Genomic DNA, 13,535 nt, shown 5'->3' with positions numbered 1-13,535 from the left:
TTTTCAATCAATTTCTGGAACTTCACTGCATTAGCCAGACATGAAGCCTAAAAGTCCTGATAGAAATCTAACTCTTGCTATAGACCACTCAATTCTGCATAATACTGAGCAATAGTCAACTCACTTTGTTTCATTCTATGAACCTTGTTCCTAAGCTCATAAACTTATGCATCATTCCTAACTTGAGAGTAAGTATGAGAAATAACACTCCAAATGGTAGCTGCACTGTCCAACAGTAAATACTCACGAACTATATGAGGTTGCATAGAATTGATGAGCCATGACATAACAAGAGAGTTATCCGACTACCACTGAGTGTAGATAGAATTAGCACTTTTTGGCCTTTTCCTATCTCCAGTAATATAACCCTGCAGTCCTCTAGCCTGAATGAATAGTAAATAGGATCTAGACCATGCTAAATAATTAGTTCTATCCAACTTTACAGGACTAATTTGTAAAGAGGAATTATCACCAACAAATCCAGCCTTTGTTTCAGAGGTTTCCTTCTTTCCATCTGTCATTTTTCAATTAAAGGAATAGGTACTGAGACAGAAAGTAAGAAATTAGGCAACATAAGGTACCCCAAAAAAATGTGCAAACTAGGTGTGGAAACACGTTGGTCAGAGGCGCACTGGACAGGGAAGGTCATTGACAAGAGGCACGGCCGAAGAAATCACGGGAAAAAGGGTGCACACGCCGGCGTGTGAAGCATGACGCGAGACTTCTAGAGGTGCATGAGCTCACGCGCTTCACCGAACGACGGCGGGACTCTAAGAGTAAGCCGATCGGCTAGTGTCCTTCCTCTTCAGGTGGGTGGTGACAGTCACCTCCCTTCCTAGAATGATGTAGAAGCTTAACCCACAAAACACTACCCAGAACTACACTATTCAGCTAAAAATTTTGGCACAGCTCTGATTTCCTCATACAAAAATAATTTACAAGCATTCTAATTTATATACAAAGGCTAAGACTAAATAGGAAACTAATAATAGCTAATAAATACAATGATTCCTAATTATATTCTAATTTATAGCTAATTTACACTAATTGATTCAACAAAACATTTCTAAATTATGCTCCCATTATGCTAAAACTACAATTTCATGTGTTTCAAAATAAATTTAATTTAATTTAACTAAATAAAAGCTGCAATTTTTATTTCAATTCAAAAGGTTAGCGATCAGAGGACCAAATGGGCAAGAAAAGATAATATCAAAATCATGGACATATGCTTTAGTGGCTAGTTTATAATATTACACAAAATTAAGTTCTATTTTCACTAATTTTCCGAATTCAGACTTTGTTTGTAAAGTGATATCCACTAATGCTATTGTCTTGCTATCACACTCTCAACTAAACTTGGTTTTTTTAATTAATTAAAATTTTCATGTGTTTAATCAAATAGAGTTTCTATCCTGTAATAATTAAAGTTGGGAATTCATTGACATATTTGTATATGCTTGATGAATAAATCTCTAACCTTTTTCTTTAATTGATTGTGATAATTAAAAGAAAATTTGTTTACATGTTTATATGCACGCTAAACACATGCACGTTCATTTCATAATAATGCCAAACTTGTTAACGTGGGTGTTTATATCATAATAACAGTAATAGAAAAGATAATTCACACCTCCTTCAGAGCATGTTAATGTTTGAATTATGAGTAAAATATGGCATTTTCTAACGAATGACCAAAGGCTCCTTTTGTAATTTTAACCAACAATGAGAGCTCATTTTTCCATTATAAAGCAGTGTACATATTATATAAGTGATATTAGTTTAGCTTTTGGCACTAATAATAAGTTGCCAAGATAAAAATTTAATTGAAAGAAAGTTAAAATGCTAATAATAAAAATTCATTACCCTTTTGCTCATCAAAAGCTATACATGATTTCTAAAAGAAAGTGCACCACTATCTCTAATTATAAAATGGTTTATGGAGAAGTGTATTTATATCACTTCTAGGTGGCAAGCTTATGGTTTAATCATGGTTTATAATTACTAGTAACTCTGTGGTTATGAGCAGACCACGTGCATGTGGTGGCAATTTTGAAATATTAAACAAAACTTAGGCCATTCGATTATGACTCTTCATCCTTATTAGGCCATTTTACATTTAAACAGTTTCTGTAACCACGACTAGCTGTGGTCGTGCCTTGCCTGGTTGGCTCAAATTACCATGATGGGCACATGTGTGACCAAGCAAGCTCACTAGGAGCTCATTTAGGTCGTTCTTCTCTTACTTATGCTCATTTGACCATGGCTATCATTAGGTGTTGAGCATTCCATCCTCTACAATTATGATCTGATGGGCAACATGAGCTTACCAACATGACTATGGAAGGCTATTCTCTTATCTGAATAAATTATGTCATAAGTGGTTTTTTCCTATCATGAGCTCGGTGTCCGAAAGTAATTTCAAATGACTGCAGACTGCTCAACTATATCTCTAAACTCAAGTATTACTTGCGGTCATGACTTAAAAGGACCAACATGCTTCTCTGCTCGTGTATGTCAAATTTAAGACTATGACTTGAAGACTTGTCAACTTGTTTCCAAGAACATGCCCAACTAACTAGGACGACCACGATAAGCACTATGACCTCAAGCACAACAGCCGACTTTACTTCAAGGTCATTCAAGCTTTTGAGATCATATTCATCAGCCTAAAACTAGTGTCATGCTTGTGTGTCATCCTCGGTAACCAACATGACTGCATGAGCTTGTGCTTGAACATAAGCTTCACAACCCTAGTCTCAAAGCACCGGCACACGACTACAAGTGTCAATCAAATCATAAAATGAAGGTTTGTTCAAATTTTGATTATGCAACTCAAAATTGGTCTAACTCATAACCATTCTGGACATTCTCGTCAAGCCTAGTAACTATCCTTTTAATGCGCTCTTAATCCTTATGACGCGCTACATCGGAGCCCAGGTATAGTGAGAAATATGCAAGGGTATAGGGCGTTCACCGAAAGCGACATGCCATGTCAGCGCCTGGGTGTGTTGTTAAGTGAGCAAGGGTTCTCACATCATGGACGGGTGTGGGTAAAGAAGTTAGTCCATAGGACAAATAGTAGAACAGATAGTGGAACAGAACACAAAATAGACATAGAAAATAATAGAAGATATCATAGAAGGAGACCAATTAGGAAGGAACAGGATAGGAGGAGGATCAGGGTTGGTACTTGGAATGTTGGATCACTTAGGGAAATTAATGGAGCTTGTGGATACCTTGGAAAGGAGAAGGGTGAATACTGCTTGCATTCAGGAGACTAAAAGGATATGAGAGAAAAGCAAGGAAGTGGGTAATTCAGGGTACAAACTATGGTTTACCGGAAAGGAGAGAAACAAGAACGGAGTAGGCATAATCATAGACAAGACATTGAAAGATACTGTAATAGCTGTGAAAAGAGTAGGAGATAGAATTATACTAGTAAAAATAGTACTAGAAGGAGAAATAATAAATATAGTTAGTGCTTATGCCTCACAAATAAGACTAGATAGTAAGAGTAAACAAAGGTTTTGGGAAGATATGGATGATTTAATGCAAAGCATACCGAATGAAGAGAATGTTTTCATTAGTGGAGATTTGAATGGACATGTAAGAAGTGATAGGCAAGGTTATGAGAATGTTCATGGAGGTTTTGGTTTTGGCAGTCAAAATGAGGAGGGATAAAGTATCCTAGATTTTACTATGGCATACGACCTAATACTAGCAAATACCTACTTTATAAAAAGAGAGTCACATTTAGTGACTTTCAAAAGTGGGCAACATAGAAGCCAAATCGACTTCCTCTTAACCAGGAAGACAAATAGAGCTCTATGTAAGGATTGCAAGGTCATTCCAGGAGAGGCTTTAACAAGTCAACATCGGTTAGTGGTATTGGATGTCAAGATTAGGAACAATTCAAGTAAGGTCAGAAGAAATAGTTTAGCTCAAACAAAGTAGTGGGATTCAAAGGAGTAAAGCAAGTGAAGTTCAAAAATTAGTTTCTCGAGTCCGAAGCATGGAAACTGGATATGGAGGCCAATGATATGTGGATACAGATGGCATCAAAGATTAGAGAAGTAGATAGAAAAGTACTCGGAGAGTCTAAAGGACATGGACCACCCTCAAAAGAGAGATGGTGGTAGAATGAGGAAGTACAAAAGGCAGTGAACAGAAAAAGGGAATGGTATAAGAAATTAACTAAATGTGATAATAATGAGGCATATGAATAGTGCAAGATAGCAAAGAAAGAGGCAAAAAAGGCAGTTAGCCAAGCAAGAGCACAGGCCTTTGAAAAGTTATATGAGAAACTTGGAACTAAAGAAGGGGAGCAAGATATTTATAGATTAACAAGGAAGAGAGAAAGGAAATGTCAAGATCTCAACTAAGTTAGGTGCATTAAGGATAAAGAAGGAAAAGTGTTGGTGAAAGATGAGGACATTAAAGAAAGATAGAGAAATTATTTTAATGATCTCTTTAATAATAGTCAAAATGGTAATAGCGTGAATATAGACTATAGAACAATAGAAAAGAATGTGAATTATACGAGAAGAATTAGATCTTTAGAAGTAAAGAAAGCACTTAAGAGAATGAAAGTGGGTAAAGCCTGTGGATCTGATGGAATACCAATTGAAGTGTAGAAGTATTTAGGAGATATGGGAGTGGCATGATTAACTAAATTATTTAATAAGATTCTAAACTCAAAGAACATGCCTGATGAATGGAGGAGGAGTATTTTAGTACCTATTTTTAAAAATAAGGGAGACATACAGAGTTGCTCAAACTATAGGAGAATTAAACTCATGAGCCATACTATGAAGTAGTGGGAGAGAGTTGTGGAGCATCGACTACGTTATGATACTTCTATCTCTCTCAATCAATTTTGCTTCATGCTCGGTCTTTCAATTATGTAAGCGATCTTTCTCATTAGAAGCTTGATGGAGAAATATAGAGATGTGAAGAAAGATCTACACATGGTTTTTATTGATTTGGAAAAAGCTTATGATAGTGTTCCAAGAGATGTCTTATGGAGTGTGTTAGAACAAAAGAGGGTATCTATTAGGTACATACAAGTATTGAAAGATATGTATGAAGGAGCAACTACTATTGTAAGCATAATAGGAGGGGACACAAGAGAATTTCTGATCTCAATTGGATTACACCAAGGATCAGCTATAAGCCCTTACCTTTTTACATTAGTTTTAGATGAATTAATGAAACATATACAATGGAGTATTCCTTGGTGCATGATGTTTGTGGATGATATTGTTTTGATAGATGAGACGTGAGAAGGACTCAATAGAAAGCTAGAGCTTTGGAGAAGTACTCTAGAGTCAAAGGACTTTAAGTTAAGTAGAACAAAGACAGAATACATGCATTGCAAATTCAGTGAAGGCCAAACTGATAATAGGGAAGGAGTTAGTTTGGATTGAGTGGTATTGTCCCAAAGTAATCACTTGAAATATCTAGGCTCAGTCCTTCAAATAGATGGGGGATGTGAGGAGGATGTTAGTCATAGGATTAAAGCCGGATGGTTGAAGTGGAGACATGCCACGGGAGTTTTATGTGATCGCAAGATTCCCAATAAGTTGAAAGGAAAATTTTATCGTACAGCCATACGACAGACTATGTTATATGGTAGTGAGTGTTGGGCACTGAAGGAGTCGTATGTGTCTAAGATAAGAGTTGCAGAGATGAGAACATTAAGGTGGATGAGTGGCCATACTAGACTAGATAAAGTTCGTAATGAGAGTATTAGAGAAAAGGTAGGAGTGGTGCCAATTGAAGATAAGTTGAGAGAAGGGAGATTAAGGTGGTTTGGTCATGTGAAGCGTAGACATACGGAGGCTCCAGTTAGACAAATAGAGCACAATATGTTAGAGGATAAAAATAAAAAAAGAGGTAGACCTAAATTGACTTGGAGGAGACTAGTACAACATGACCTAGAAGCATTACACATTTCTGAAGATTTAATCCAAAATCGTTTAGAGTGGATAAAGCGAATCCATATAGTCGACCTCAAATTTTTGAGATAAAAGCTTAGTTGAGTTGAGTTGAGTTGAATCCTTAAACACAACACATGTTATAAACTCTTCCTAACAGTATTTTTGGAAACGGTTCAAACATAACAGATTTTAGAATACGATAAATAGTCGTTTCTGACAAGGCACGATTATATCCTTTGCCAAACATTTTTGTTGAATGATTCTATGCTTGGTTCCAATGTTTTTAAGTTGAACAAGACCAATGTTTTGAAGTCGTACGCTTGTTCAACATAACTCAATTCTTGTTCAGCACTATAATCAATGATACTCTGATAATTAAGACCAAAACATTAAAACTATTTCAATTTGGGTAATGAACCACCTCATCCAGGTGAAACGTTGGGAGCACTCAAATGCTCAATTTTATTTTTATAATAACCATTTATGTCTACTAATGATATTAATAATGTCATCATTATGGTTTTAATCATTTTATGTATTACTTTTTTTTTTCATGAATAAACCCAAAACCTTAGTTTTAGTACATCATGGAGTTTAACGTACAACTCCAAGTGGCTAAATTCAATTGAGTTTCTCAAAGAAAATACTTATAACCCAGAACATGCTATGAAACTATATGCAATTAAAAGCAAAGGACTTGATTTTCTCTTTGATATATAAAACAGTGATATTTTTGTAATTGAAATAAAAATAATGACGTATTCTTGGACAAGTATAAGTATCTTCCCCCTTTAGGTCCAAAACATGCATGATGAACATTTATTTGCTACATATTGCTTGTTTCTATGATGTCCATGTCAATCAGCTTCATCCTTTCAAACATGAGTAGTATAAGCTCGTCCTAGGGAATAAGCAAAATTACATCCACTACCTCCATGACCATGCGACCAATGTGAGCTCAATGACTAGAAGAATAAGTCTCGTCAAGTCATTAATTGAAGCTCTTCTGGTCTGTTACAAGCTCATCCAACGATTATGAGACCCCAATTAGAGGTTCACGCTCACTACGAGCATGACCATAGTTCTCTTTATGTTTTAAACAAAGCGTGATACAAAGGGCAAGATTGGTTTTACAAACTGATTTCCACTTTGGATTAATAGTAAGCCAAGAAAACAGGACGTGTGAGATAACTAAGTCATGACTAGTGCGTTTTGAAAATTAGTTTCTAAAATTGATTCATTTAAGGATATATGGGAAACCTAATATCTTTCGCACGGGTTTTAATCCACACTTTAAATAGATCTTATTTTAGCTAAAATAAAAACTTCAGGTCTGATATAGACAAAATGGAGATCGAAGAATAAATGAGCAAATCTTAAGATATTTTTTAAGGACTTTTTAAGCATCGATCATAAAATTTTTGGGCTGGGTTGTCATAAACCATAAGCTATCCACTTACTTTGATTCCTCATTTCTTTTGTGTATAACATGAAAAACATGAAGAAGAGACACAGCTTGTGTCAAATTCCTACAGACGACGCTAATTGATAAAGCTTAAAATCGTAGCTTCTAATATAAGGGTCCCATTTTTGTCTCAACCATGGTCAACTTGCAAAACAGAGAAATTTTGGTCAGAGGACCACTGGGGTTTGCCCTAGCAGACACCCTTCGACGCTTAAGATAAGGATGGCAATTATTTTTAATAATGAAAGAATAAAGAGAGTGTAGGAAGAAGGAATGAACGAATAAAATGGCATACCTGTATCTTTTTATGGTAAAGCTTTCTTTACCATGAAGCAATGAAGTGACAGGTAAGTGGCTCAACTTGCTTCCATATGCATGTATTTAGCTACTTAAGGAAAGATTCTCTTTTAAAGGCTTGTATAGTTGTAATCATTTTTGCAAGGCCTGAGATTTATCTTTTGATAATTTTAATGGTGGCTTGCAGTCTTTGAATGTTCTTACTTTCCCCATCAGGAGGTCTCCATAGGTCGTGTATGATTGGGCTGGCACGATGATGGAGGTGGCACGTCTTAGGCCATTGGCATGACCTCTGATAGATCGTGTATAGCAATGTTATGACTGTCTGGATATTAAATCCTATATCAATTTTAATTTTAATTTTTTATTTTTTTTAAAAAGATCAATTGAATTATTATTTTTCCTAAAAATTGGACTCAACCATACCTACTCTTAATATTCAATGCATCTATTCTACTGTCAACCACAAAACCCAACAAACCTATCAAATAATACATTAAATCATATGTAGGTTTAAATTATGATTATTTCATATTTTTAAAATTTTTATAAAAATTGCTAAAATAATAAATAAGTAAATGAATAAATAAAAACTCATTAACTGATTTCTCTATGGTCTATAGGAGATTGAGATGCCTAAGCTTTGCCATGCCCTTTCCAGCTTGTTCAACAGCTTTGTGATTCTAGTTTTCTTCTCCATCAGCTGCTTGTATATGAGTTTGTCGTTTTAATAGAGTGGATGCAGCAGAAATAGGAAGTTCTGCTTTGCTTGAAGATGGTCTTGAAGGCCATGCATGTCATCAAAGATTACTCTGTTTCCTTATATAATGTGAGCTTCCGTCTCCCTATTGGCTGCTAGAAAAGGTAGCGATGGAGTTTCTTTCAGTCCTCTGCATTTCATGACCCTCGTAGCCTAAGGTTTAATTTTATGGTCTTCTGGGCCTTTCCTATATGGGTCAAAGGGTTGAAAGTGTTTATGTAAGTAGTCATATGGACTTATACTTTTTATTTCATCAATAGATTCCCACTTGCTGTTTAAAAAAAAAAAAAAAAAAAAAATCTTTATTTTGCATTGAGTATTTAATAAAAATTTTTAATGGTTTCAAGATAAAAAAATGAATATTTTCCTTTTTTTTTAATTTGATTTGATTGTTAAAAAATTGATGTAATTGTATTAATTTTATTAATGGAACATTTAATTCTATTTTTTAAGTGATGAACCTCTATTTATAAAGATTCAATCCCACGACTATCTCAAGACATTTCAAGTTTTTAATAATAATAATAATAATAATTTATTGTAGTGGGACAGAATTTAATGGTGATGAAAGAAGAGTGAATAACTCGATTCCACTAAATAAATAAAAATTTTAATGCGTCTTCATATTAAAATTAAGTTCGAAAGGTTTAATAATAATGATATAATTAGACGTCATGAGTGGTTATAAATTACTGAAAAATTAAAATTGAAGATTAAATTAATAAAAAAAAAAGAAATGTAATGAAAATAACGTTTGGCAATTAAGATAAGATTATAAAAATTAAATACTATGAATAATTTTTTTAAAAAAACTAATAATCTGTTATAATAGTCCATAATAATTTTTTAATAAAAATTAAAATTAAGTAATATTATTTTGATAAATTGAAATTAAATAACTAAAATAGAATGAACTCAAAAAATAATTGAGTGGGTGAGTATAATTTACTGTTATATATCATACTCCTAATAATTTTGGTTTAAATTCAAAAGAAAAATAATAATGCACACATATAATTTTTTTGGTGAATTATTTTTCATCCATAAGTTATATTAAAATTAATAATATCTCTCAATTTTTTTAAAAATCAATGTTTTAATCTTTGTATTTTAATTTTATCAAATTAAAGGTCATTTCATTTAATTTTTTATTAATTGTCTGAAAAATAATTAAAATATCCTTAAAAATAATTTTTTTCTTTAAATTATGTCAAAATTAACATATATATATCTATAGACTTTCCAAAATCACATGTTTAATACTTATATTTTGACTTTGTCAAACTGCAAAAATTCATTATTTTTAAATATGTATGGAGGAATTTTCAATTTGACGAAGGCAAAATATAAGAAATAAACTATTAAGATTTGAAAACTCAGGGATATGTGTGTTAATTTTGATATCGTCTGGGGACGAAAAAGTAATTTTAGTTTTTTAAGCTTTTTTTTTTTTTAATTAAAATATAAATAACATTTATTATTAAACTTTCCCTCTCTTTCTTCCGGCCTTTCCCTCCATACCAAATCGAAATATCAGAGACGGGCAATTATCAGCTCACAGCCTGTTATAAGCTTCTTTGTCTTTTCTCTCTAGCATTTCCTCCGCTTTATTCTCAGTTTCTCACAGCTTCTCAAAGCACAGCGGAGAACCAGAACTGAGTTATTAGCTGCCGAGACAATTATAATTCTACTTCTCAGTCCTTCTAATCCCTCTCAGGTTAGGGTTTTCGTTTGCTTATTTCTGTGCCCTCTTTTTAATTTATTATCAGTGGATTTGACATGAAATTCACTCTTGTGCGTCATTGAGTGAGTTACTGATTGAGGATTTTTAGATCTTTAAGTAGGTTTCGTCGGGGAATTTTGACTCTGCTAAATCTACATTAGATAAGGTTCAATTAGTTTGGTTAGTGACTGCAAATTTGGCCTCTTGAGTTATTGTTATTATTATTTTTTTAATATGCTTATATATTGTAGAAGTTGCAGTAATAGAGGTTAGATAATCCGAACTTGTTTAGGAATTCTTCATTATAATTCTCTTCAGATTTTTTTTTCTCCCTTGCTGTTGATTGAGTGTGAATGTGCTTGTTTATTTATTTATTAATTTTCCTGGTTGTCTCTCTTTGTAGCGTTGGTGCTTGTAATAAATGTGCATAATATGTTCTAATAAATGTGTGCTTCATATTCCTCAGACTTGCACCTAGGCCCTTGGCATTTGGTACCCCTTGTGCTGTAATGTGCTTTTACAATTTTGACAACTAAAATATGAGTGCCTCAGTGGTGAGGAAAAAGATACAAAAGAAATTCAAAATTAGAGGGTATACACTTAAAATTGATGCTCTTGAAGAGATCCTCTCCTTTGTTAACCGCTTCGAAGGTGCTGAAGATGAGGCCATTGATCTCCTCCTAGACCACCTTCAGTATGAATCACGTAAGAGTTCTCCTTTTCCCTTTATTTTTTTCCCTAAAATGATTATCACAGGAATTGTATCAAATAAAACCAATTAGTTAGGAATCTGATTGTTGAAATGAATGAATGGATTTAGAGAAAGTGGGAGTGAAATCTTCCATAATTGACAAGGAGCCAATACACCGTGTTATAAGTGGTTTATTAGAAGCTGATGATGCAGTTGAGCAAACCTCAAGCGACACAGTTTCTTCTCATGCTGCAATTCGTGTGATCGATGCTTTCTTAGTCCCCAAATTTCGCTTTGATCCCATCAAGAAGCAATTTTATCAGTATGTCCATTTCTTTTATCTTTTTTCTCTTGCATTCTTAAATATATGTTATTGTCTTGTCTGAGAAACTTGCTCCGGAATCTTTTTGATATTAATTGTACATGTAAAAGGTGATATTTCCTATTCTCTGTTTTCTATTATTTGGGATCTATAAACAGTTTCAGTTGCTGAGTTTCCCAAAAAAAGTGAGGTAACTAATCCTTGTGTGCTTTCCTAGAGAATTTAGGAAAAAAGGAAAAATATATTTGTTATTGACATGCCATTGTTAATGTACTGAACTATCTGTCCTCTTGTGGGCCAATATTATAATTAGTAGTGACAACTAAGGCCTAATTAAGTTTCGAACTATTAAGTTCCAAACTATCTTATCATTGGACATGAGTCAAATAAGTGCTATGTGACATCTAGATCATTTGCCCAAGTATCTTGAGTCTTTAGTCTTTAAATTTGAATTTTCTCAAGTTCCTTGGCTGCATTAATTTGGGCATTGAGTAATTCTTTTATTTATTTATTTATTTTATTTTATTCTTTTTATAATCTCCCTCCTTAATGATTTGTGTTATCATTCTAAGGCATACTGGGGGTCTATCTGTTCATGGTGGGTCTTCTGCCAAATCTGCTCTTTACAAGGATAGGTATTTGTTGCTCTTCCAGAGAATCTCTCACGATCAGCATTTTTCCAAACCTGCATTTGACACTGAAATGTCACATTATGGAAGCTGCGAGGTGCTCTCTCTCTCTCACCGTCTTTTCTGAAGCATCTGCTAATATACATTAGTAAACAGATTCCCAAGTAGAAAAAAGTCTGGCTTTTTGTTTGACTATGATACAAATTTTCTGTGGTATGTCTTGTCAGATAGCTCCAATTCAGTCTCTGGTTGGGCAAACAGGAAGACGATGGGTCATGGGTGTGATATCTCAATTTGAGGATGGCCATTTCTACTTGGAAGATCCTACTGCTTCAGTGGAAATCAATTTGTCTAAAGCAATATCCTTTTAAGCATTTATTATGATATTGTTACTTATATATATTTTCAGCATGATGTGAACCTAACAGCCATTTTCTTCCTTCCTTTGCAATTTAGCACTCAGGCATAAAACCCTGGGTCTGGTTGATGGTTAAAAACAAGGCTTAGATATTGCAAAATTGATGCTGTCAAGTGTGAAATGTAATGCATTTTGACCTCAAGAGATCCTTCTTTAGTAGCATGTTTGTAGTTGTCTTGCTATTTGTCATTTAATATCTTCTTGCTTGGTCATGAATGACATGCAAATTGAATACAAAGATGACTTGTCTGTTTCACATTGAGGTTGAAATTACTTTTTAGAAAAAAAGCTCATTTTTCGATGTTGCAAAAAGCATTTTGAAAGTGCTTTTTACCTATATGGGAGTTTTAATGAGCAAAACATGTCCATTCTATCTTAAAAACAAATTTTGATTGCTTTAAATCACATGTGGGTGGTTTATTTTTTTCAACTACAATGTCCACCAGACCTGGCATCTAGTAATGATGGGAACAAAATCTAATGTGAATTTTATTGGCCAAAGTAATTATCTGATATTTAAGAATGATAGTTTGGGTACAAGTTATTTATAGTTCTATTTTTCTTTGTTCAATGTATAATATTTGTACAATGAAACATAAATGTAAATCGCTGTTTTCCTTAAGGAGTATTACAAAATAACTACAGGCTTTTTATCAGAGAATACAATTGTTGTTGCAGAAGGTGAGATGCTCTTGGATGGTATTTTTCAGGTTAGTATCAAATTTCCACTTGTATAAACCTTTCATGCATTCATTTGACTTGGAGAAGGCTTATGATAGTGTTCCAAGAGAAGTCTTATGAAATGTGTTAGAACAAAAGAGGGTATCTATTAGGTACATACAAGTATTGAAAGATATGTATGAAGGAGCAACTACTATTGTGCGCACAGTGGGAGGGGACACAAGAGATTTTCCGATCTCAATTGGATTACACCAAGGATCAGCCATAAGCCCTTATCTTTTTACATTAGTTTTAGATGAACTGACGAAACATATACAAGAGAGTATTCCTTGGTGCATGATGTTTGCGGATGTTATTGTTCTGATAGATGAGACACGAGAAGGAGTCAATAGGAAACTAAAACTTTGGAGAAGTACTCTAGAGTCAAAGGGTTTTAAGTTAAGTAGAACGAAGACAGAATACATGCATTGCAAGTTCAGTGAAGGCCAAACTGGTGATAGGGAAGGAGTTAGTTTGAATGGAGTGGTACTGTCCCAAAGTAATCACTTTAAATATCTAGGCTCGATCCTTCAAGTAGATGGGGATGTGAGGAGGATGTTAGTCATAG

General features: G+C 33.9%; 1 protein-coding gene across 1 annotated transcript; it reads left to right on the top strand.

Moving 5' to 3' along the window:
• Window positions 1-9,963: 9,963 nt before the first annotated feature.
• Window positions 9,964-12,957, top strand: LOC131177605 (DNA polymerase epsilon subunit B-like; the record flags this gene model as incomplete). The annotated part of the gene is made up of 6 exons (XM_058142661.1): window positions 9,964-10,181; window positions 10,654-10,892; window positions 11,008-11,200; window positions 11,773-11,926; window positions 12,057-12,189; window positions 12,881-12,957. Coding segments are annotated over exons 2-6 (723 nt in total), but the record flags the coding sequence as incomplete, so codon positions are not given.
• Between the last annotated feature and the right edge of the window lie 578 nt (window positions 12,958-13,535).

Source organism: Hevea brasiliensis, unplaced genomic scaffold, assembly GCF_030052815.1.
Source record: "Hevea brasiliensis isolate MT/VB/25A 57/8 unplaced genomic scaffold, ASM3005281v1 Scaf620, whole genome shotgun sequence".
NCBI classification, from domain to species: Eukaryota; Viridiplantae; Streptophyta; class Magnoliopsida; order Malpighiales; family Euphorbiaceae; genus Hevea; species Hevea brasiliensis.
Note: the sequence above shows the minus strand (reverse complement) of the source record. Positions and strands in the feature narration are given on the sequence as shown.